The following is a 27,181-nucleotide window of genomic DNA, read 5'->3' as shown; positions in this document are numbered from 1 at the left end:
TACAACAACACATACTAATAAAAATTATTTACTGCCTTTCCTGAATGCAACTTTGGAGATGCGAAAAAAAAAAAAAAAAAAAAAAACCTCATTCATCAATTAGCAAAAAAAATTATAAGAATTTCTTAAGAGACAGAACACAGGTGTTTCCAGATATGTTTGGGAAAAATGAGTATATGAACCAGGCAAGTGTCTATAACCAGGAATGGGAGACAGCAATCTAATTCAGCTCAGCAATCTAATTCATCTTTCATCTTATACATGTGACTGGGTAAACCTGCATCTGGAGGTAAATCAGGGATAGTCTATTCCATTCACCTTAAGTTTAGACATCCTGGCCACTAACTTTAAACTTTGGTGCCATGTGGTAAAGTAGGAGCACCAAAATGAGGTTTGTGAATTAACATCAGGACAGCACTGAAATCCCATTAGAGTCAGGAGAAGCATAGGTGAGCTGGAACTAGATATCTAACCAAAACCCCTGGGGGGAAAAAAAAAATTTAAGAGGAGGGGAAAGGGAGATGAGACTATGCGATGGTTATTATTTTGTTAAATGGTAGATACAGCTATTGACCTGCATTCTATGTTCCTAGGAGAAAATAACCTAAGACTGAGTCAAAATTACTCACATGTAATTTCTAGAAGAAAAGAATGAAAATGTATAACCTTTAAGCAGCAGATGAGAATTTGATGTATCTAATGGCAAATAGGTAAAAGATAAAAAAGAAACAAGAAGGAAGCACGAAAACTGTAAATACAAAATAAGGAAGCAATTCTAAGTTCTAATATTAAAGTGATTAAAATAAATGTAAATGGGTTAAGCTCATGAATTAACTGACAAAGACTCCCAGAGTAGTTAGGAGTAAGATTTAAGAATAGGTTGGCGAAAGGAAATACATTTGAACAAAAGGCTATGATGGAATACAAAGATGGAAAAAAACAGATGTTGTGAAGCAAACATGATGCAAGAAAAAGGCAGTGATGAAGTTTTATTATTAGAGAAAATAAAATTTGGGGTAAAATGCATCATAAGGGACAAGACAGCTAGTTGTTAAATAAATCACAAAGTCATAATAATCCTGAACATATATGCAGCTGATATCAAAGATTTAAAATATATGAAACCACAACTGATAGAATTATAGGAAGGAAAAAAAAACTGTAGTTTTTTATTTTAACAGAGGCTTTTCAGAATTAATAAATCAAACAGACAAAAATCTAAGCCACACTACAGAGAAATGTATAATTCTATTATTAATCATATTTACATAAATGAAAAGCATATAAATTTCATACCTAAGCACAAAATGTATGCAAAAATTCTGCATGCATGAGGACTAGATAAACAAAATTATTTATGAATTAATTTACAAAAGAAGTCTTAAAAATTCTAAACAGCTATCACGTGGAATATGTTTTCTGACCAGAATGTGATAAAATTAAAATCTGGTAACAAAAGGATAACAAAATAAAGCTACATATATCTGGAAAGTAAAATATATCACTAAAACATTCTTGTATTAAAGAGAAAATCTTGGAACACCTGGGTGCCTCAGTCAGTTTAGCATCTGCCTTTGGCTCAGGTCATGATCTCAGAGTCCTGGGACTGAGTCCAGAATCAGGCTCCCTGCTACTCTCTTTGCCCCTCACCCCTGCTCATTCTCTGTCTTTGTCTTTCTCTCTCTCAAATAAATAAATAAAATCTTAAAAAAAAAAAAAAAGAGGAAATCCCAAGAGAAATTATATCTAAAGGACAATGGCATTCTAAATGAAAAAAAATTGTTAACATGTAGTTAAAAATCAATATTTAGAAAAAGCATAGTTTTCAATATATTTATCAGAATGCAGGAATTATCAAAAATAAATGTACTAACTGCAATTAATCAATACTGAAACAAGAAAGGAGGAAAAAATTAAGATATTGGTAGGGAATATTAAATTTTTTTTTATTAAAAAATTAGGAATGTAAAGGTTAACAAGACAGACAAAAATTGTAGAAAAATAACTAAGAAAAAATATTTAAATAAAGAATGAAACAAAAATAACTAATTATAAATAGCATATTATAAATGATAGAAAATATGAATGCTTAGAGGAAACATAACTTTCTTGAGAAATGCAAAACACTAAAACTGGTCCAAGAAAAACCTGAACACTTGGAGAGAGTAATAGCTTTATAAAAGGTTTTTAAAATCTTTCTCCACAAAGGCACAGATGGTTTTACAGCTGAGTAATAATAAACTTGTAGGGAACAGAAATTTCTATTTTATGCAAGTCATTAAGTCTCTCTTATAAAAGTCATTTCTGAAAATAGAAAAATAGAGAAAACTTCTTAACTTATAGTGAAGCTAATATAACCTTTGTGGCAGCTTTTGGTTAATCCACTCTAGTGAGATGTTCTGTTACTTATAGGAGGGATGCTTGTGTAACTAATAGAAAAAAAGACTTGAATTAAACAGATACATTCCATAAACTTGGATTAAAAGAGTCACTGTGATAAAAATGCCAGCTCTCTGCAAGTTAATTTAGTAGTTTAATGTAATTACAATAAAAATGCAAAGAAGTTTTTCCAAGGGAATGAATAAAGTGATTCAAATATTTTCTTGAATAGGTTGAACACTACAGGAATTTTTGAAGAGTTAAATGAATGTGATTTATTCTGTCAATGATTCATGTATATTCTTACAGCATTGCACCAAAGAACGAGAAAACAGAACAGAATATAAAGGCTAAAAGCAGGCCAGAGTGGAAAGGCACCGGTTCTGTAAGAGAATAATGCTGGCCTTCCAAGCAGAGGGAAATACAGAAATGAGCATTTAATAAAAGTGCTAGCTATCTTGTCAACTCCTTGGAGAAATTAAATTAGGCAGCTGTCTTGAATTATACAACAACTTCCAGTATATGCTTTATGATATTCGTTCACCAAATATTTAACCACTGACCATATGCCAAGAACTATGAGAAAACAGGTACAAGAGTGAGCCAAAACAGAGGACCTGAGAGCCTGGTAGGAAGCTAGGTAATAGGCTAAAAGGAGGGCTGACTGAGATAATCTCGTCCAATGTACTTTTCTCAAAGAGTGCAACATGTACTGGTTTGATGTAACGCAATTAAGAGAACCCTCGCTAATAGGAGACACTGTACAGAGTCTGACACACGTGACTCTCCATCTCCACCCCACATTTTGTGCATCATCTTGTGAAAAATATTTAGTGCCGTAAGTATTGGGGCATTTACGCTAACCATAGAAAGAAAGTTAAAACTGATAGTGGCAGATACAAATCCTCAGTGACAATCTCCTGAAGAAAAGAATATGTCAATATGTTAAATATGTAACAAAAGAGATAACAAGAATTAGAAGTGAAATAATGTGGTATTTGCTTGATCTTGAGGTGAGGACGAACCTGCAACTCTTAAAAACCAAAGTTAAAAGAAAATTACAGATTGGGTTACTCAGACTAAAAATAAATCAGCTCTGTTAGATATACAATGGATCTAAATCGTGCAGGGGCCTACAGCAAAGTCAGCCATCATTTTCTGTAAAAAGCCAGATAGCAGATAATTTAGGATTTGCAGGTCACATGGTCTTTATGCAACTACTTGACTTGGCTATTAATGGAGCATGAAAGCAGCCAAAAACAATAAACAAGGTGATGTCTGCGGCAATGTCGAATACACCTTTATTTACAACCAAAGGCATTGGGCTAGATTTGGCCAATAGATCACAGTTTGCCAACCCCCAGGTCTAGACCACAGAATTGTCTACACAGTGAGTACACCTCAAACAGTATTTACAGAGTGCAGAGTCCTTAGCTCAATTCAGAAAATGGAGGATATAACCATATACTGTTTCTGCTTTTTATCCTCTTTAGCTTTCATAAAAGAATGTGGGCTCCACTTTCAGCTCAATTATCTGTCAAAAGGTAGGACCATACCCACCTGGCTGTAATACAGGCTGTTGCCCGGATATACTGCTTTGACCTCATGGCCTCAAAGCTGGACAGAGAGTTACAACATTTGAGGAAGACTTTTTTAAAGAATAGGTCGTCTGTCTATTCTTCTAGACAATCTGTATTCATGGGCCCAATCAGAGCTGCAGAGAAAGAGGTCCCTAGATTGCCTCTTCCTCGCACTCACTCATTTCCAGTAGAACTTTCTTTTTTGGCACTGCTCTTTGGTTTGAAGATACCAGTTAATGCAGAAAACCTTTACAAGAACTAGCCCTAAGATAAGCACTGCCACTCCTACTGTAAGAGAATTCCAAGTTTTGCGATCATTATAGAACTGTGTGCTTCCTTTGTCTCCAAGTGTTTGTATCTGATTCAGAACTACCAATAGTCATAAATCATCTGGGAAACCCATGTATTTTGCCTCAAGGACTCTGTGAACTATACAAATGGAAATGGTTCAACCCGACAATTAATAACAGGTGAGAGAGAAATGGGCACTCAGCACATTCAGTGGCCTACATAGGTTTCTCTATCACCAAGAAAAGCCATTCTGGTGGCAACTTGGCATTAAGTACCACAAGTCCCCAGAATACTCATATTCTTTGATCTAACAATTCCACGGTGAAAAATTATCCCAAGGATAAGTACACACATATCAGTTACAGTGTAACTTAAGAATAATAATTTTTTAAGACCTGGAAACAATGGAAATGTTCTAAGACAAAAAATTAAGTAGATCAATGATAAGAGATCTCTATAGTAAATAAACATCATTTGCAGAAGAACATTTGATGACATGAGAAAATCCTATTAATTCATGTATACAGGTATCAAGAGTAGAATTTAACCCAGCATGTATTGTATAATCCCAAATACCATAAAATTGGGCTCCTGAATGAGATTTTTGGCATTTATACAAATGTGCATTTTCCAAAATTCTATAATAAACCTAAGTTTTTTTTAAATAAAAATTTACATTTTAAAAGTACATTCACTTTGATACTGGTCTCACAAGTATAAATTTATCATAAGGAATTAAAAAGGCAAGTCAATATTAAGGCATGGTAGGTATAACATCAGAGCATACAAAACTAAACTATTTACGGTACATCAAAATTAGAAATTATAAATGAAAATAAATTAGAAATCAGAAATAAAATTAGAAATTACACATTCACAATGATCAACCTTGTTTTTCATATATAGGAGAACTTTTTCTTCCAAATGGTCAAGTCCCTAACAGGCTCGAAACCACAGAGCTTTAGTGCCTCGGGGTTATTGTGGGGTGGGGGTGGGGGGGGCTCTAAATAATGACACACTTGCCTCGACAATGAGGATGTTTCCTAAAACAAGGAAGAGTAAACTGTTTGGGGACCCATTCATCAGTGTTTCTGTTTTACATGCTGGAGTTCTGAGCAGTTAATCTAGAAGACGAATGTATGTGTTATCTGCACCTATCTGCCCTTTTGGGATCCTTAGTTGGCCCTTTTCTGATAGTTGCTGCCTTTGGAGACTGACCTCGTCACACTCCTCCTGGGTTTGGCCGTCGATAGGAAGCATTCAGAGGAGGAGAGAAGGGGCTGAGTGTCTATCACCCTTGTCTCCAAATGTCGTTTTTAGCAGTGGCTGGATCTTATAAAGATGCCCTTGTTTGGGAGGAGGGGGGGATGAATCTCTGTTCCTTTTTACCCATCAAGGCCTTCTTTCGGTTGGAAGTTGGAACAACTTCCTGCTGTTACCAGTCCCTGTGCACCTCACTATCCCTGGGGAGTTCTAGTGACTCTGCTCAAATTTCATTCATTAAACTTTAATTTCTTCAATTAAACTAGTTAGGTATATCATTTGATTCCTTTTGGGATCTTGTCTATTTTAGGAAAAGAAAAAAAAACCTTTCTAAGAAATTACTGCTTTAGAGGAAAGATTATCGTCAGGTCCCCCAAATTCTGTAATACTGAAAAAATAAAACCTGAACTTACCACGGAAACTGCACATTTAAGCTACAGCTTGAAAATATGGAAGAACACACCAGTCATAAGCTATCACTACACAAATAACAAGCATTTAAAAATTAATGGTTGTGGAATGAGATCTACTTGAATTTTACCTTGAAATTCAATGAAATTCAAGACAATCTGTTATCCAAAGGCTTTCTTTAGAAAACTGATTCTTCTCAATACATTTTTCAAACCAAAATATAGATGTAATAATGAAACGGAAAGGCATAGAAAAATATTTTGCAGATCAGCAACTTACCTCTTTGAACTTGTGACTGAGCTTGCTTGTGTCCAGGTCTGATGGGGAAAACATGTCCTCATTTTCAGGCAGCTCAAAGACTTCAATGGCCATGTCACCGCCAGGAAGAACAGGTCCTACTTCATCCTCCTCTTCATCTGTGGCATATTCTCCTGTCTGAAAGGAAGGGGATTTCAGAGATCCAGTTGTCCTTAGCCAGGGAGAAGTGGGTTATTTGAAAATATTTTATGAAAGAGAAATAAAGTATGTCACCAAATGGTGAAGTGTAAGTAGGCTTTTAAGTCAAGCATGCCTCATGCAGCCAATGTTATAAACAAATGTTAGTTCAAAGATCCAAAGTGACATGTCTGTGCCATATGTGAGTGCCTCCCTAAAAATCTAATAGCATCAGCAGCATCTTTAGTATAGCAACAAAAGTTGTCTTCCATCTAAGTATGTGATGGTTTTGCAAAATAAAATGATATTGTTAGGGGAAATAAGTAATTCCTGTAAATCCCCACCACTGTGTGAATAAGTCACCCAATACTGAGAGCAGGGAAGAAGGAAGGGGAGATCAAAATATTCGCAGAGCTGGAAGGGACCTTAATTCAAGCTTTACAAAGGTTTAGCAGATGGATTCTCCTAACTTGAGAGTTCAATCAGCTCTGTTTTCTATGCTAACTAATGTGTTGGTTAACCAGTGACCTAAAGGACAACCAGAGACTGCTAACTTACAGCCCGCAGAGGTGTACTGCTTTGCTTGCACAGCATTCTGATAAATCTTAGTATTTTGTTGATGTTAAATAAAAAATTCACCTGAGATTCCAGATCCCCAGTTTTTCTTCTGAAAGCTAAAGATCTGGCAATGTGGGTATATTGTGACGTGAAAACAATGACCTAGTCAGCAGTGGTTGCCTTTTTGGGATGGGTCACACACCTTCAAATACACCAGAACTTTCCTAACTCCGGAATGTTGTACGCTGTTAGCTTCACTTCTTCATGGTATCCACATGCCCCTGCAGCTCCATGAGTTTGCGGCCCCTGGAATGAATGTTCCTCCATACCACGAACTTCCTTAACGTTATTAGAAAGTAGGTCCTCTCCTGGCAGCACCAAGCTATGAGGCTCTAATTTAAAATAACTGTTGGAAATCTATACCTTATGACATAATTTAAAGATAAATCATGGATTCACAGGGTCAAAAAACAAAGTTCACTTAATGTGCCCTTATTGTGTCAGATGGTATTATGTATAATATATAAAACAGACAGGAAATGATATTGCCTTTAAAAACACTTTCATAAAGTGTGTGGACTGATCTATTCCTTTGATTAAATAGGCTCAGCATCTGATTGCTGGTTTTTTGTTTTTTTTTTTTTCTTTTGGTTCTATACTCTATTCTTCTTGCTAAAGCTGAAATTCTATTTCTTTCACTGTTTTGCACATGAAGAAAATCTGGTCGTTAACCTCAGTGTCATAATTCCTAATGTCTGAAAGACCATTATTAAATTGCCATTCTGATTGCTCCTTTTCAAGTAAAATAATTCTGGTTTCCTCCTGGGTCTCATTCTCTGTCATCATCCTTGAGCCTCTGCTCAGACTTCTCTCCAAATTCTCCACACTTGTTTTAAAGGATGGAGCCCAGAAGTAGGCACAACTTCCAGTAAGGAATCTGAGGGTCGTTGACCCGGATGAAGGAACTGCCTCGGCATCTTTCAGACACTACTTCCTCATGTGAAGGCTAGTATCATGAAGGCCTTCACTTTAGTGGCATTTGTGCTTAGCAGCAAGCTCAGTGTATCTCTGGGGTGAAAGAGCCCCTCAGAAACCAGTCAGAAAATATGCAGACTTGAAACTCCATTCCAAGTGCCTCTGGCACTGACAGGAAAAGGTAGCTGAGTGGTAGGGGCTGCTGATTCTAGGTAGCTCCTACTAGTTGGGATGATTAGGTCCTATAAATCTTATAAGAACCTTAATCCCAGATTTGGCATTATATTTTGTGATATTCTGTAAATTAACTCATCTCCTATTGATATGTATTTTTAGAACCAATAGGTACTTTTAAGTCCCAGGGCCGTTAATTAATAGAAATGTAGTAAGGCTGGTAAGGACACAATCTTGATACCTTGCTGAAACTTCTGGTTTAGAGATATTAGACTGGGTGCTTGTTTTTAATCCAAATTACAACCAGCAGCAAAGCCATGCCTTTATTATAAAGGTCTAAACCAGGCAGATTAAATTCACTTCCACATCATCAATTTGATGAATTTTCTGAATGACTCCATAAAATCTGAAGCTAAATTTAAGGCCTGATGACACTGTGGCACATTTTAAACATAAAATTTGATTTCCCTTTGCCGGTCTGAAAATGATTCTTCACTATGTGTAAGGGAAGGAATATAAACATGTGCCCAGAATGGGGCCTGACATATAATAGGATCTCAACAAATATTTTTAAAAGGATATATCCAAAATGCCTATTACACTTGCTACTTGGTAATATCTATAACCTCCTAGGGAGGTTTTCAATAATATATGTTTTTTTTAAAAAATGAACTGTAAAGGCATTTGTTAGGAAGACAGTATTCTGTCACTTTTATTTTTTTAACACTTCTTACAGTGAGTAACAGGATTATATACAATATATGTACAATATATGCAATTCTTATCTCTAAGTATAGTTCTGGCTTTGTCATCCATTTTAGTTTTCAAAATTACATTCATAAATGTAAGTTATTAAGAAGTCCTCCTCTTGATTCATTTTTTTACTTTATCAATCCCTGTCCTCAATATCCAAATTATCTGCAATTCTGCAAAATTCTTTTTTATCTTTCATTTCATCTTCCTACCTACTGATGCTTTCTCTTTCTAATTATTTTCAGAAGCATACTAAGGTCAAGATAACGTCTTTTAGTGTCTGGATTCTACTTCTTACTTATTAGAGGCTCTGGATAGGGTGTTTAAAAACTACCATGCCAGGTCGTCTGAGTGATGTAGTTGGTTAAGTGTTCAAGCCTTGGTTTCGGCTCAGGTTGTGATCTCAACGTCTGTTTCGGGGCTCTGGGACTGAGCCCTGCATGGGGCTCCGCACTCAGCAAGGAGTCTACATGGGATTTTCTCTCCCTCGCCACCCATTTCTCCCCCTTCTGTGCACTCTCCCTCTCTAATAAATAAATAAACATCTAAGAAAAATAAAATAAAATCCATCATGCCCAGTGGAATTTAAAAAAACAGAACAAATGAGCAAGGGAAAATAAAAAAAAGAGAGAGAGAGAGGCAAACCAAGAAACTGACTCTTAACTTTTAACAGAGAACAAAGCACTAGTTATCAGAGAGGAGTTTGTTAGGGAATAGGGGGAACAGGGGATGGAGACTAAGAATTGTACTTGTGATGAGCACTGGGTGTTGTATAGAACTGTTAAATCACTCTATTGTACACCTAAATTAATATGATACTGTATGTTAACTAACTGGAATTTAAATAAAAACTTAAAAAAAAACTATCTTGCCAATCTCTCTTGCTGATCATTTACCACTCCCAACATAAATAGGCTTTATAATAAAGGAAGCATTTACTACAGGACCTCATAAACATCTAGAAGTTAAAAAGTTACATTTAGTAGACTAAGAATAATGTGTTCTTTTGATTGTTCTATCTTTAATGAAAATTTTTTTTATGGTTAATCTGAAAGTAAATTACATGGAGTGATAGGGTAGTAGAAATTCATAGACTCAACATTAGATTGGACTGAATCTGATGTTTATAGAGGAAGATGGACAATATTGCATCAAAAAAAAATATGCCACAACAATGTTTCCATTGGTATCCATCTCCTTCTCTTTATTTCTGGCCAGATTCAGTATCTTTCAAGTAAACAGAGACTCTTGAAAAATCATTTATCCCAACCTGAAAATCCATTTTAAAGATTTTTATTTATTTATTTGATAGAGAGAGATCACAAGTAGGCAAAGAGGCAGGCAGAGAGAGAGAGAGGGGGAAGCAGGCTCCCCGCTGAGCAGAGAGCCCGATGTGGGGCTTGATCCCAGGACCCTGAGATCATGACGCAAGCTGAAAGCAGAGGCTTAAACCACTGAGCCGCCTAGGCGCCCCCTGAAAATCCATTTTAAAGGAAGGGAGAATAGTTGTTGTGTAACAATTGACAGAGATAGTAAGAGTTCCTGTTCACAACTCATCTACCTTCTTGATTAGTATCTTACACCTTTTTATTGCTTTCCCAAGGGTGCAAAAAAATGAATAGCAATTCCTTTGTAACTTACTGCGTGCCCAATGTTACATTCTGCAAAGACTGCATGATGTAGGTATTACTATGCCATTGTAATTAGAGGAAACTGAGACTCAAGGGACTCTACCCAATGTTAGGCAAATAGTTATGTCATCAAAGGTAACATATTCCAAAGCCCATGTCCTTTCTTCTATACTACGCTGCATGCAGTCTACAGAAAGTAAGGCTTTAGAAGATAAAAGATAGGAATGCATTCCTTCCATATTTCCCTAGCCAAAAATGTTGGTGAGTAATCCTATTGTGCTGAAATTCACCTTCCACATGTTCAAATGTTTTCATTCAATTCACTCTGAAGACTTCCACCTGTCTCTAGAGATTTCCTCTTCTTTTCTCTCATAACAGGCTCACCCTGGGCAAGTACACAGAAGTGTCCTTCAAAAGGTTTGGCTTACCAGCCTGCTGACTTACATTTCATGCCCTCTTTCTTATATAGACCAGAATCACAGCATACAACCTATAGAATTACTGCCGGGTGTTAAATGGATGGAAAAGATACTTGCAAGGAAAATGAATGCAAAATTCCTCTAGATGTGTATGGTCTGTCTCTTTTATGTTTCCTTCTCATACCTAATTTTCTTGAGCTACCAATGTGTATTGACTCTTCCCAGAACATTTCATCTCATTTTCATGGACACAACTTCCTTTATATTCATATGACACTGGAGCACTTAACATTTTAATAAAACACATAATTACAAGAATAATAAGTACAGCTGACAGGTTCTACCTCTTAGTAAATCTCTAACTTCTGACTGGGGGGAACAAATGCACGAGACATTCTTGAGCTTTGAGCACTCAGGAAAGCTGCAGATCTTAGTTTAGGCTTTAGAGAAGGAAGGGATGTTATCTGTTATACTGGTGAGTTGCTTAAGTGGAGGCCAACTAAACAATCTTGATTTTGAAGTGATGTAGCCCTGGATTCAAAACCTGGCTCTATGATGTGAGCAAAGTCGGCTTTCAGATCTAAGTTTCAAAGCCCTCGTCTATAAACTGAGAACACAAATACCCCCTTAGGATATATTACAAGGTTGTCATGAGATTAAGTTAGGGGTGTCTCTAGGCACCAAGGAATGGCACATGGTAGGCGCCCCAGACAAGCCATTGCTGCTGCTACTGTCGTGTTGCTAATCCTACAGTACAGCAACATAAGCTACAGCTTCTCGAAATCGGAGTCTTGTAACCAGACATTCGCCAAGTTTTGGTCTCATAAATGTAACGTCCTGGAAGACCCTGCCACATGAACCTTTTATGAGCAAACTGGTCATTTCTGAAGTAAAATTTTTCTTTTCCCTAAACCCGTTCCTCTTCTTATATTCCCAGTTTTGGTAGGAGGCATCAGCTTCTACCCAGGACCAAGAAAACTTCCAGGCCTCTGCTGTCTCCACTTACTGGCCCTGCCCCTCCTGCCCCAGGCATCCAAGACGAAGACTGATCTACTCAGCTCATCCTATGAAGCCACAGCCTGAAGATTCTTCTAATCCACTCCTTTATGCTTCTACGATCTCCTTATGCCACTCATAAAACTTGGCTGCTTTTACATCTGCCCTCTATCAACCACTTTCAACTATAAGCTCCTTGAAAGCACCAAGTATGATTTATTCCTGAAATACCAGTGTAGCTAGCACACTGCTTGGCATATAGTAGGCACTAAACAAATGTTTGCTGAATAAATTAATGCAGTTTCAGCCACATCTGCACAGCACGGCAGAGCCCTGATTTTCCTGTTAATTCTCAGCTTTCAAGTAAGAAATATAGTGAGGCACAGCTGCAGCTGGGGCCTAAATGACCCTTTTGGGGATTTTCTCTTGTTGTTAGGTTCAACCATTAGCAGTAATTTTTGCTGTAGCAATGTTTGCTCTGGTAAATTCCAGGAAACTAAATGGTGCTAATCAAAAAAATAGCCTTGATTATGCAGTTTTTGTTGGAATTTGTTTACTGGATTTGAATTTGGTTATATATATTTTCAGACTCTGTTCTGTTGGAGAATAGAAGAGAGTTGCTTTTTCTCTGGAGGAGAAAGACCTCAAACTAACACTTTAATGTTTAAAATTCCTAAATCTGTGCCAGCCATCCAGATGGCTTTCAGCAAAAGCATCCCCTTCCCTGCAAAGCCATCTCTCTTTCCATCTTCTGTCAGTTGACTTCTCTGTGTCCTAGTTTTGTAATGTTAGGCCACTCGGTCTCTTTGCTCATCTTTATAATGGGAATAACAGCATCTTCTTCATAAGGTTGTTGGAAGAATTTCCGGTAGTGGTATCTTCAAAGTATTAATCACAGTGCTTAGAATATGCTAAAAGGCCAGAGACTTTATGACTGTGATAATTTTCACTACCTCTGGCTTCACCAGAACAATGCGGACAACAACAACAACAACAACAACAACAAAGCATGGGTTTTGGGGGTGGAGAGACCAGGGCCCCAAAAGGGAAAAAAAACTTCATAGTTGCATGACAGCCGCTGGCAAGTCATTTAGCATGCATCTTCCATGCTCTTCTCTTCTATAAAATGACCCCAAAGATACCAATCTCATAGCGCATTGAGAGGATTCAAAGAGATAAAGTATGTAAAACATCCACCATGATGCCTGGGCCAAGACAGATACTCCTTTCTCCTCTCATTTCTCAAGCCATTCAAAATTTTCTTGCCAATCTTTCTGCTCAGAATGTTTTCTGATTTTTCACTTCATTATACGATCTCGCTACTAAAGCAAGAAGCATCTACTGTCTATATTTAGGTTATGGATGTGGCCTTCCATGTTCCTTTTGTCAAGCACTCAGCTCCTCAGATAACTGATAATACCTCTGACAAATTATCTCTCCTAAAATATGATTAGATAGATTGAAGATCTGCCTATAAATATTTTTTGTAACAACTCAAACTCATCTTTACCCTTCTTAAAAGTTTCTAGCAATTGCGGTAGACAGTTTATAAGTTAGCATTTGATTTTGCAGTATTTTAATATCTTCTTTGGGTTGTTTTTTCTTTTCCCCCCACCCCTTCCTTTAGCAAGCATACTCCTGAAAAGCAGGAACTCCATTTTCCACCACAGTAGGCAGGCTCTAAAATAACCCTTAATGATCCTTCTTTCTGGCTAATCATGCTCTTCTATAATCCATTCCCCATTGAAGGTGGGCTGGACCTAATGACTCACTTCTAACTGCCAGAATACAACAAAAGTGATGGGATGTCCCTTCTGAGATTAGTTTACAAGAAGACTATGTCTTGCATCTCTTTTGTCCTCTTGCCCTTGAGAAACAATCTGCCCGATTGTGTGTGGCCGTGTGGAGACACCTACATCATCAGGAACTGATGTTTCTGGCCAAGAGCCAGCAAGGACCTGAGGCGTCCCAAAAGTCACATGAGGGAGCTTGGGAGTGGATCTTCCTTTCTGTCCTGCCAACAGCTGCAAGTGAGCCTGGAAGCAGATCCTCCCCACGTAGAGCATTCAGATGACGGCAGCTCTGGCTGACGCCTTATTCACAGCCATGGAACAGATCTTGAGTCAGAGGCATCCAGTTAAACAGACCCACAGATACTGTGATGTAGAAATATTTCTCATTTTAAGTTGTTAAGTTGTGGTGGTAATTTGCTATACTGTAATAGAAAGGCGGTATTGCCATAGCAAACCCAGAAAAACGAGGAAGTGGCTTTGGAAATAGGCAATGAAGGAAGGCTGGGAAGATTCTGAAGAGTATGTTAGAGCAAGCCTGAATTGCCTTGAACACCCTGTAAGTGGAAATCTGGGGTGGGGGGGGTAGTTCTTGCATAGTGGCAGGAAGCTTAGCAACATTATCACCTTCTGTAAGGAGAAAGCTGGAAAGCTCCCTAGTGAATGGAGTGATCTCACTAAGTAGATTTCTAAACAAGTGTTGAAGGTGCTGCTGGATTTCTTCATGCTGCTTATTATGGTAAAATGTGACCAAAGAGAGAAATTGAGAGGACCATTAAACAGAAGGGAACCAAGACTTGATGGTTTTGAACATCTTGATTCTAAAAATAAGAAACAGTTTCCAAACAAAGTTCAAAGGCAGGGTAGTGCCAGGAGAACATGGTCTAAAAGTGAAGCAGAACTTAGGTATGGAGATGCCTCAAAAAATTAAAAACAGAAATTCTATTACTAGGTATTTACCCTGAAGAATAAGAAAACATGAATTCAAAGGGATATATGCACAATGGAATATTACCCATTCATTAAAAAGAATGAAATCTTGCCATCTGTGAGAAAATGAATGGACCTAGAAAGTATTATGCCAAGTGAAATCAGTCAGAGAAAGAAATACCATATGGTGTCACTTATATGTGGAATCTAAGAAACAAAACTAATGAACAAACAACAGGCAGAAACAGACCCGTAAATACAAATAATAAACTGATGACTACCCGAGGGGAGGGAGGAAGAGAGATGGGCAAGATCAGTTAACAGGAGTAGGAAATACAGGCTTCTAGTTACAGAATGAATAAATCATGGGGATAAAAGGAACAGCATAAGGAACTGAGTCAGTGGTACTGTAATAGCATTGGTCTGGTGGTGAGCACAGCAGTATGTATTAAATCGTCAAATCACTATGCTGTACACCTGAGACTAACGTACCACAGTGTGTTGACTATGCTTAAATGAAAAGCAAAAGAAAGAGATCTGAAGAATAGCAGTTACATTGTACTATAATCTGTAATACTCAATTATTGAGGTAATTTTCAACCACAATTTCTTAAATTTTACTTTCTAGGAATTTCCTAATCTTATCCACCTCAAACCCTATAAATCCATTCCCTTTCCAGCTGTTCTACTATATTGAATTTATTGGTGAGTACTCAAATATTTTTTAAAAGATAGTTTTATTTTCTTTCTTTCTTCGAAGAAAGTCTCTTAAAATAGTTGTGTCTAATTATAATTGCATTGATTGAAAAACATGAACTATAAACCACACACACCCCCAAAAAGTATTCTGAACTGAGGGAACTCATATATATATTTTTTAATAACATGCAGTAGGCAAGTCTGTCATCTGCCCTAAAGAGAGACACTCTCTTTTCCAACACTTATCACCCTATACACATCATTAAAAAGGTAATCTGAAAGAAAGGCCATGAGTGTCTCTGCTTACCAGACACACAGAGAAGTCAGAGACTCATACAGGAATCATCTCCCAATTGATATCTACCCTTGTTTCTATATCATTTTGGCTTCTGGTGAATTTTTCCATTATTAGGATTTTCCCTCAGCTACAATGATCAATGTGACCACAGTGGCTAGCACCAAATCCAGTCAGTCTATTTCATATCAATAAGACCATTATTAAATGAAGTCCAAGCAACACAATGAGTTCGCTTGTAGTAACTGAGATCAACCATGATGTGTTTAATTAAGCTGTGGTTTCTCCTTCTTTTTCTGGGATTCTATACTGTTTTTGCTGGCCTACCTGGAAGAAAACAGCACACATGTTTTCTCTCTTATCCTACTATTACTGTTCTACATTGGCAATCCCTAGAAGAGAGGATCTCCACTGGCACTAATGGGACAGAGAAGGGCAGGTGTATAATACATTGATTCTGTTACACATAGAGCAGCGGAAGTCACAACAGTATTACATTGCATCTGCCCAAAGGGTTCCGTCCAAGAGACCATTTTGTTTCCCTTCCCACTTGAACACTGCCCAAACCACATCAGTTGAATTTGGGCATCCTTCCTCACTCTGGGACCAGGTAAGATGGTGATCTGTGAGCCAGTATCCACACAACCATGAATTTGGATGCCTCTCCTCCCAAAGTTCCCCAGCATAATTAAGGGGTTCATATAGCATCTGGTCTCTTCAAAGGACAAAGGAGATCTCATCCTGACCCCTAGTCACCTTCCTCCTTACGCAGCAGAGTTCAGGGTAGATAGAAGAGGCATCAAGGGACATAGAGGCAGAGGGTGGCTCTGAACCACTAATAAGGTGCATTTATTTTGTTTTGAGTAGTGCAGTGGTTATTTGTGTTTTAACCAAACTTCCAGCATCTCCCACCTGAAGCACTATATAAGGTGTCATCATTACTGACACAACCAAGTTGGCTTTGGAGAGTCTTTGACGCAGCCCCGCCTTCACTGCCACAGCAGGAACTGTGCTGGAGGCCATCTCAGCCTAGAGTCCAATCCTAAGTTTGGTTAGAACATAAGGGACAGGGAAATCTTCCAAGGTGGTAAGGCTAATGGTAAGAATTTAGCAAGACCGTTGAGGGACACTTTCTTATTCTCCAGCAGGTTACTTTCATCAGCACTGTAGGCCAGCTGGGACCCAAATATTCATCAATAATTTCCCACAAGAGATTGTCTATCTCAAAGAATTCTCCCTGGTTGAGCCAATAAGCCTTTGTAGCAGACAAGATGCAACACAAAGAACTTTGAGATCTCTTAGTGTCTCACTGACTACAGCTGGCATGATGAAGTGCAGGAGGGGTTGAGTCAAAGGAAGTCCAGCTGCTGGTATTTCTCCTTAAACTGGCATTATATACCTTGCTCCACTATCTCCACAGTGAACTCACTAAAGCTGAGGCTTTCCCAGGCTTCCGACTGTGGCAGCTGCAAATCCATTCCCTCCCAAGAGGTAGGAGTCAGTGTGTTTCTCTATGACTCTGGTCTGAACAAGGTCAGAACATTCCTCTAACGCAGAATGGGTCTTTGGACTAGTTGATAGAGACTAACATATCTTTGTGGTGATTCCTCAAACTCCAGTTTCCAGAGAGTGGTGAGAAGAGGGCCAGATTATACCTGCACAAGCAGGCCTGTCTGGAGAAGATGCCAGAGCTCAGGGAACCTGAGTCTTTTATAACAGGCGATGTTACCACCCTTGTTTCAAAGGGAAAGACTATCTCTAGCTTCCAAGACTGTGCATGACACAAACATTTGATAGTTCAGAACAAAGGGCAGTCAGTGCCTCAGAAATATGAGAGCCTCGTGGAGAACTGTTTCCCAGTTATTATTAATGGGGAAAAAGGTCTACGAAATTCAGCTGATTTTTAACATCCCTATAATATTTTTCAAATTACCTTTTCAAAGACTGTCCAACTAATATTCCTTTCCACATACTCTGCCTGCAGGTAAACTGGTCTCTTTCTTGAATATATGCAATTTTGACCTGATTCTAGGTTATAGAAAACAAACAAACAAAAACAAAAACTTCTTGCAAATAAATATCAAAACCACAAATCTAAATCTACACTTTTATTTTATATGTCCTTAGTTCTGATGACTCTTTTATACTATGGTTATTTGGCTTTTTGGCAGGTTGCCTTCAAAGTGCTTTAAGCTCTTTACCATATATATTTATTGTTTCCAAAACAAAATAGCAAGTCTCTTGCGAGTATAAACTATATTTTTCCATGACTCAAAATTCCTAATTCAATTCCTCCTAACAAATGCTACCTACTCACTAAGACATAAATGCCACTGTCTTTAAGTACCTGATAAATATATTCTATATGAGGAGGGAACTAAAGATCCTTATTTTTCCCACTGAGATCCAGAACTAAACAGTCAACAGACCAAAGTAGACCTCTGTAATTCAAATGTCACACTGCAATTTCAAATTGGCAGCCTTCCTTGAGTTTTGTTTTACTTGCCAACGAAACAATGAAGCATTTATTCTGATGCCAACAGAACTGTGGGAAGAGACTAAAAGATTTGTATTTCCGTGAATTTTTAATCTGCAGAAGAGAACAACTACAGGGACCAAAGTGGCACATGTTATTATTATTTCAATAATTCTAGAATTATACAACTAACTGAGTCTTGGAAAATATGGTGTGTACATACACAAATTGACTCACATGATTGCAAAAATGCTAACAGATGATCGGATAGAACCAGAAGTCACAGTTATAGAATTTCTGGTAAATGAAAAGGTAAAACGAACACAAACATCATTGATGGTATTTCTATGGATTATCTATGAATTAATGATAAATATGATCTCAATTTTACAACTTCCTTTGAGAGAGGATAATTCTATTCCTTTCCTCATGGCTATCTGATGGGTTGTGGCCGCAATTCTTTCTTACAAAATCTCTGCAATACCAGGCAGGACTCAAAGGTCAGTTTTCTTGGCTGGACTACTCCAGATCTGATCGCATCTAACCCCTTCCCACAAACTACCCAGGTCCTAGGCCTGACACAATGCATACTCTGTTTCAGTAGGTCTGAGGCTGGGTGGAGAAATCTGTAATTTTAAAGACGTACCATGAGATTGTCACATTGAGGCAAGTTTGAGACGTGGAGTCTTAAAGACGTTTTTAAGTCTTAGAGATCAGGAACTAGGTAATAGTCATTTTATATCCAGATTAATTGCTAAACATAAGAATTGTACATGGCAGGTTTTAATTTTTTCATTAAATACTGAATTGGCAGGAAGCATATTTGTAAAACACATAGACAGTATATAAATAATGATATCACCACTACCAATGAACAACCTAGTTCAAGAAAAAGAGCAGTATCATTACATTCTAGTATTTTTCTGTGTGTGCTTTCTTCATTCTATTTCAGTTCCATGCCCTTTAGAGTAATTCTGCTGAATTTTATCATTCTTGGTTTTTCTTTAGTTATACCATATTTATGTAGAGCAAAACAATGTATCGTTTATTTTTAACAGGTTTAAACCGCATTAACAGTGGAATCATATTGTTGGTATGCTCCTGTGTCATTTTTATTTTAAATGGTATATTCCTAGATATCAGTTGTGGTGGATTGCTGAAAGAACTCTGCATATTATTTCCCTGTATGAATATACTAATATATATTTACCCAGTCTTTTGTTGATAGAGATATCAGTTGTGTCCAATTTTTTTTCTTTTAGAAAAAAAAATACATGTCTTACAGCTCTTGAATATAAGAATTTTACTAATTGTTTGGTAAAGAATATAACTGTTGAGACAGCTTTACTAGATAATGTCAAATTGTTTTTCAAAGTGGATGGGCCAATTAATATATCCTATAACAAAGAATAATAGTTCCTTTCACTCTACATTCTTACCAAAACTTAAAATACCCAATTTAAATCAATTCAGTAAATACCAGATAGTATTTCATTGTGGTTTTTAATGTTCACATCCTGATTGCTAGTATGTTTGGGCATCTTTTCATATGCTCATTGGCCATTAAAGTTCTTCTATGACATGAGTGTTAAAGCCAATGCCCTCTTTATAGTCTTTTCTTGTTGGTGCCTAGAAGTACTTTTTATATAATTCTCTTTCAGCTATTTATTTTTCAAATACTTTCTTCCAGCTTCTGGTTTGCCTTTTTGCATTCATATAGGTATTCTTCAGACGCACAGAAGTTCTAAATTTTAATTAGCCAATTTTGTCAATCCTTTCTTTTATGGTTTTGCTTTCTTAGCTGTTTAACGTTAGCAAAACCACTTCTTACACTGAGGTCAAAAAGATATTCTTCTATGATGCCTTCTAAATGTTATAGTTTTATATTTTGCATCTGAGTAGTCAGTCCACCTGGACTGAACTTTTGGGTACAGACTGAAATGGAGGTTGCAATTTCACCATGTCTCCTTCATTGAAAAGCCTAACGTTTCTCAACTCACTTAGAGTGTTACCTGTCACTAATCCAATTTTCGTATGTGTGAGGGGTGTTTCTGGGCTCCTTGGCCAACTTGTTCCTTCTTTTGCTCCAGAGACTAAATTTCTACAGTTTAATAATAAATATCTCTTTTCTAAGGCATGCTATATGTCATGGTTATTTCTGGTGCACTGTTCTTTCCTACAGATTTTAGCGATAGCTTACCAACTTCCATTTTTAAATTCTTCAGAATTATTTTCACTGGAATAGCATTGAATATATAAATACATTTAGAATTGACTCAAATTAAACTATTGAGTCTTCTGATCCATGAAAATGGTTTCTTCACCCTTCCATATAAGTTTTCTTTCATATATTTCAGTAAAATTTCTTTTTTTCCATAAGGGTCTTGCCTAGGTTTTGTTAGACAAGGTTTTGCCTTTTTACTAAAGTAATTAATAATTACTTAGAAATAATTAGTAAATAGTTATATTTTCTCTCTGTAGGCACACTGAAATAGATGCTATATTTTGTATTAATTATGTGTCTAGATTTTCTAAAATTTTATAATATTTCTAATAACTGATCATAAGCATATCTGAGGTTTTCCAAACAGGTAGCATAACTTCAGGCTGCTGTGATCAGAATGTCTCAGAAAAAAATTTTTCTTCCCGTCCACCCAGCGACAAGGTTTGACATTGGCAATTTCTCATGCAGTCCTTGGAGTGGAAGATTAGATTTATTTTCATCTTCCAGAGTAGTGTAGCCCATGAGACTCCAGCTTTATGATGGAGTTCTCCAATTAGACATCCCACTTTGGCTGGGCCCTGGCTTTGTCTACTGCAACTCAAAGAAATACCAATTACAGTCTCATCATAATATACAGGATACTTAGGATAAATGTAACATTATGAAAGTGAAAGAAAGCAGACAATAAAAAGTGTGTACTTACGGTTCCATTCAAATGACATTCTAGAATTGACAAAATTAATCTACAGTGTCAGAAAATAGATTCAATAGTTTGATTTGGGCTGAGAGTTAACTGCAAAGTTCTATAAGGAAACAATCTTAGGTAATGAAAATGTTCACTATCTTGACTGTTCATGAAAGTATTCATGATACCGTCTACCCACATGAATACATTTAAAATTGGTGCATTTTATTAGATAAGTTATCCCTCATTAATGTTAACTTTAATGTCTGAAACATGGATTATATAATGATAAAACAATCAAGTTATCCACTTACGATCTACACATTTTACTCCATGTCAATTTTATGCCAATAAAATGATTTTTTTAAGGCCCCTTTAAGGACTGGAATTCCAGAAATCCATTAAGAGTTTTTACCACTACCCTTACTAGCATCAATATCAGTTTAAAATAAATGGAATCCTTATCAAACCTGCTAACCCTCCATAATAAGGCTGCTTTAGAAAACTGGGGTCTTTGATCAGGTCACCATTTAGTCCTTATTGCTGATGAAAATGTATTTCTATGATGACTACTGGGCAGAAGATGGCTCTCTATGTAATACTGAACTCGACAGTACTTAGGCCATTTCAACTACACTGTTTCTATTGTATGTTTATTCAGTTATGGCTAAAAAGAGGTCATGCCAATGTGAGTCACCAAATTCCTATTTCTAAGATCCAAAGGTTTTCAAGGAATGAAATATGTATATTCATTTTTTTCTGGTTTTACATGCCAACAATTTTGGTGCAGTGTGATAGAGATAGGGTCTTCTTGCAAATTCACATTTTCTCAAAACAATTAAGATATGGATGAAAAAACCCAAAGAAAGGTGTGAAATCCCAAAGTGCCAAAGGACAAGTTCAGATTATTCCTCAGTCCCTATCTCCAATCTCTAGTCTTGCCAGGTCTGACATTTCTTTTATCCATGTACTCTGTGTCACTACTCTTCCCTCACTATCTCAGATTATGTTTCTAACTAAATTTTATTCTCATTTAACTCTACTCTCCAATTTTCATCTTAGCATCCTTCGAGTGATTCAATTCAATTTAATTTCTTGGCTTCCTCTTGTCTGCCCAGTGCTGTGCTCATGGTGGTAGTATGTATTAAAAATCAACTAGCTATTGAAACCTGTCATTGAAGAAATTACAAGCTAGTGGGGGATATTTATGGGTAAATGATGATAGAGACACACACAGTACTGTTGTTGACTCATAGAGAAAAGAGTCCCCAGCTCAGCTGAGAAAGTCCAAGAAGGATTTGTAGAAAAGACATGTGAAAACTAAATTGAACCCAAAAAGTGAACAGGATTTGAAGGCACACAAGGTTGACCAAGAATGGGTTTAGGGAATGGTACTCCAGGAAGAGAAGACCAAAGGAGTAAAGGCATGAGGACACCACAGAATCCTTCTAGCCCACTGGAAAGTAAGGTTGATATGATCCATCTCCCACAGTGCCTTTCTGCATTTTATAACTTTTTGGTAAAAAATTATATTCAACTTATAAATGTTCTTAAAGTTGGAAAAATGCTGACATTTTTGTTTATCTCTGTGACATCTCTCAAACACTTCAAACTCCATGATCCATCACTGTAATATAGAACTGTTCTAGCATGATTTCTAGGATGTACAAAGTCCATACCCTCAGAGGAATTTAATGGTATAGCAGACTTTGATGGAGTTTATTTAGTATTTTATATTTCACTCATGAATAAATATCATCACAATGTGGTTGTTGGAAAGAAAATAACATGAAAACATATTCAAATCACTTGTATTACAATAAACAATATAAAGAAAGTGAGCTACAAAAAGATGACATTATCTAGGCAAAGGTTACTTTTTTTTCCTTTTTTAAAAAAATTTTATTTTATTTTTTCAGTGTTCCAAGATTCACTGTTTATGCACCACAACCAGTGCTCCATGCAGTAGGTGCCCTCCTTGGTTTCTATTCTAATCTCTATCTTCCCTTGACACTATCCATCTTCCTGTGTTCAATATTATAAACAATGTTGTTTTCACATACAAAGAATATTTCTACAGAGGGTTCTTCAAGTATGGGATGATGTCTGCCACCAGGTGATAGTGCATGCATGTGTGTGTCTGTGCTTATGCCTGTGTACATGGACAATGCCTAGACTAGATCAAGCATGGACACACAGTCTTCAACTAAATGTTTTCCAAACATCTTGATTCTGAGTTTCAATGACAATGACCAGTACTGTAGATTTTGGGATCACAAACTAAAGGATGTAATTAAATTTAATGATTTTAAAGATCCAGTCAAATTGGAGTCTACACAGTTGTTTAAAAAGGTTTTATATTTTCTCCAATTCTTCAGGCCTCTCCCATCACCATAACTGAATCTCTATTTTAAGCTTGATTTCCATTTTTAAGCTCCTCTATTTCTGTTACTGAAAGCTAAAGATAGTGAGAATTATTCTATTATTTGAAGTGTAATAGTTTTATTTAGACATTTTGCTATGTCTACCATATAAATCACATAAATACGTAGCATTATAATTTAAATATACGTGTGTTTAGTTTTTTGAAAAAGGAAGAACTTTGTATCAACAGATTCTTTTCTAAAAAAAACTCACTGGGTTTAAAAACAACATATACACTGTATTGTATACATGTACAGCCTTATTGTTGGGTATCTTTTTCTTGCCCTTTAATATGAATCACAAAATATTTAAAGTGTTAAGGGTTAACAACATCCAGGGTTAAACATTAGGAAGTAAGTACAACTTGCAGAACCTGCATCCATATCTCAGAAGTAAATACTATTTTTAAATGAATAATTTTTCCAACTATTATTCAACACATAGAACACACAGCTCTAGAGAGGTTCTTTCAGCATAGTGCCAGTTAATAAGAAACACGGAATATTTAATTTCACACATGAAGCAGAAAGGTGCATATAAGCATTATTTTTCACCAAAACAAATAAACAAACAAACCTTAAGGAAATAGTTGTTATTGTTATTGCTGTTGCCAGACACTCCTTGCAATTCAGCCACAGTGCTCTAAAATGGTTGACAACACAAATTAAAGAAGGCTTTTCCCCAGTAAAGAGAGCAGCCCAAGGATAAAGGGTAGAAAAAACACTGATGTTCCAGTGCCAGCTAGAACACACACGTTTGAGAACTGGGAGAATGCCTCCCACTCTTAGTTTCTCGACATTATGAACAGTATAAAGTCAATTCACGTTATTAAAAGGCCATCCATAATAATTGCAATCTCTTGTTCACACAACACAAGCTGTTTCCAACCAGGAACAGCAAACAGCATGAGTCAAATTCAATGTTATCCCTTTAATGCTTTTCACCTAAAAATTATATTCTTATGAACCATTTAACACTTACGCAAACCATAGCTCCATTGTACCTCTGACTCTAATCATTACATGTTAACACAAGCAATAAAAATGCATATCCATGTAGGTAGCGGCTCTAAATTGTATTTAAAATCTTAAAAGATTCTAAAAGCTAATGTTCTCATGATACAGTTATAATTATATTAATTTTCAGTAATGAAAAAAATTATGAAAGTGAGCTTAAATTATGTTTTAAGAGAAGGGGCCTCAGTTTCTAGAGTAATGATTAACCTTGTTATAAACTACTGCCTGAAGAGACTTTGAAATACCATCTATAATCTAAGACTTTAAAATGTAATAATTACCATATTTTAAAAGCATATTTAAAGAAGCAAACCAAAATAATCCTATAATTTCAAAGTGCATATAAAATAGTTTATTTTAATGTGAACGACTATATGCATTTTCTAATTCAAAAAAGTGCTACAGCACCAGCTCATACTTCATTTCTAGTGTGAGCAGACTGTATTTCACGTTGCATAATGATCTTTGATAAAAATATAAACCCACAACTTACATACATGACCCATGCTACACAAAACATATACCAGAATTACAACATCCCATCACTAAAAGGCTAAACATTGATAATTGTGGAGTATGACAGGAGATTAAATTTGTTATTGAAAATTAAAATCTAGTTGAAAAATTTACCATACCCCCAGAATTTCGTGGGATAGTGTTGACTGTGTGAGGGGCTTATTGAACTCCTCCATCGTTACCTTCCAGATTGTTTAAAAAGAGAAAGAAAGAAAAAGAAATGAACAATAATTCTATTATCCAGAAATGCAATTGCTAATTATGGATACATTCTGATCTACATCTTAAATGTTTCAATTGCTCAGATTTAATCTTTCTCTTCCTGACAGGATCCTTCCCCTTAATCTTCAGCCTTTGGGCAAAGCCCTTTTAACTTTTTTTTTTTTTTTAAATCATAATATTTAATGGATAGTAAACAGAAACAGGATTGTAAATTAAAACTGATTTGGCTTACTGTAAACTCCTCTAGTTTAGTTTACTGTAAATTAAATTAAACTAGTTTACTAGTTTACTGTAAACTCCTCTAGTTTTGGGAGTAAAAAAACACAGAAAGTGTAGAAATTTATTTTAAATAGAGTTTGGGGATTATCTATCTATTGTAAATTCTCTTGGAGTACAACTTATAATGTCCTAAATCATCAAAACAGCTACATGTAAACGCACACAATGCCTGATAAGGTATTTTTATTCCTGAATATGGTTTTGATAGAGAACTACTGTACTTTCACAATTTTCGGACATATTTCTCACATTGCCATGTTTTCCCTATAGGCAGTTCGAGCAAAGAGCTCCCTTCTATCAAGGGGACGTTCCAAGATCGACCTTGGATGATTTGACCAAAACCAGAAGCTATCTATCCCTCAGTAGACTATGCTGATCTAAGCGCTGGCTCTGGAAATTAGTTGGATGAACTCAGTTGTCCTACATTTAATTAGAAGTTTTTTCCTAGTTGGCCCAGGGAATGTCACAGGGGATATTGTGAAATAAAAATGATTCTAACTTTGAAATCACAAGATGATTCCATAGATGATAAGAAAAGTGAGTAGTCAAGTGATTCATTACACAATTCAGGATTAACAAATATACGTAAATCAATACATTGTTCAATTACATATAAAAATTAACTCAGGATCATTTACCCATTGAATAACCAATGGTTATAGGTTTTTCTCACCTCTGTTATGTCTCTTGGACATTTTACTCTTCATTAATAGAGAGAAAGAGAATAGATAAAAAATAGGGACAGAGAACTCAAATTGATTTAACAATATTTGGTAGTATGAGTAAAAAATGAATTTAAATAAAGTATTTATATAAGAGTGAATTTTCATTATTTGTACAGCTTTCATCTCTCCTATGCACAGAATATTAACAGTTGGTTTTAACTGAGCATGTTTTGGCAACACACAAGAAAAGAAAAGGAGAGAAATACAAGTCAGAGGGGAGCATGAGAGAGAAACATAGAGAAAGTCTCCTTGACCTTTTCAGTAAAGTGAAGGTTACTTGGAATAACATAGTAGCAAACATATGATTTCTATTTCCACAACGGAAAATAGAAGAAAAAGTTTAACCTAAAGCTAAACTCAAATAAAAAAAAAAAATCATACACTCAATTATTCTTCCCTTTAAACCCTATCTTCATAGGATACTTACAGATTATTTGCCGAGAATAAAATAATTCTCCAAGTATTTAATTCCCCTATTATAAGAAATACAGAATAAAGAATCACAGAACCTAAATATTACATGAAACTCTATCACCCAATACAGGAATCCTCTTTCCAACATCTCTTGTCACCCAGTTATTCTGTGGGTGCCCGAACAAAGACAGACCCATTAGTCTACCCCATTCAAAAACAGCAATATGTTGTCAAGTCCCAACTTTGGAGACAGGAAGACCCTATTCCCATCAAAAATCTGCCAACTGGGGGTGCCTGGGTGGCTCAGTGGGTTAAAACCTCTGCCTTCGGCTCTGGTTGTGATCCCAGAGTCCTGGGATCGAGCCCCGCGTCAGGCTCTCTGCTCCGCGGGGAGACTGCTTCCCTTCCTCTCTCTGCCTGCCTCTCTGCCTACTTGTGATCTCTGTCTGTCAAATAAATAAATAAAAATCTTAAAAAAAAAAACCCTGCCAACTATAGCTATATGACTAGAAAAAGCCTCATTTGCTTCATTTCTAGAAAAAACATCTCTTCTGTGTGCTGTAAAGACTACATGAAATCATGTAGGGAAATGCATCTTGCCAAGTGCCAAGATATTGGCAC

At 36.4% G+C, this 27,181-nt stretch overlaps 1 protein-coding gene across 11 annotated transcripts in view; it reads right to left on the bottom strand.

Annotated features, from left to right (window-relative positions):
- The window catches only part of PPP1R9A (protein phosphatase 1 regulatory subunit 9A), a 299,215-nt gene that overhangs the window by 61,387 nt on the left and 210,647 nt on the right, over positions 1–27,181 (bottom strand). For 6 of the 11 annotated variants that reach the window (XM_044246057.1, XM_044246056.1, XM_044246058.1 and 3 more), the window contains exons 7-8: positions 23,965–24,030; positions 6,204–6,359 (exon numbers count right to left, since the gene is read on the bottom strand). In XM_044246057.1, coding sequence (XP_044101992.1) covers positions 6,204–6,359; positions 23,965–24,030 — 222 coding nt within the window. The remainder of the gene's footprint in view (positions 1–6,203; positions 6,360–23,964; positions 24,031–27,181) is intronic. The other 5 variants (XM_044246060.1, XM_044246063.1, XM_044246061.1 and 2 more) reach the window with 1 other exon arrangement.

Source organism: Neovison vison, chromosome 4, assembly GCF_020171115.1.
Source record: "Neovison vison isolate M4711 chromosome 4, ASM_NN_V1, whole genome shotgun sequence".
Lineage (NCBI taxonomy): Eukaryota > Metazoa > Chordata > Mammalia > Carnivora > Mustelidae > Neogale > Neogale vison.
Note: the sequence above shows the minus strand (reverse complement) of the source record. Positions and strands in the feature narration are given on the sequence as shown.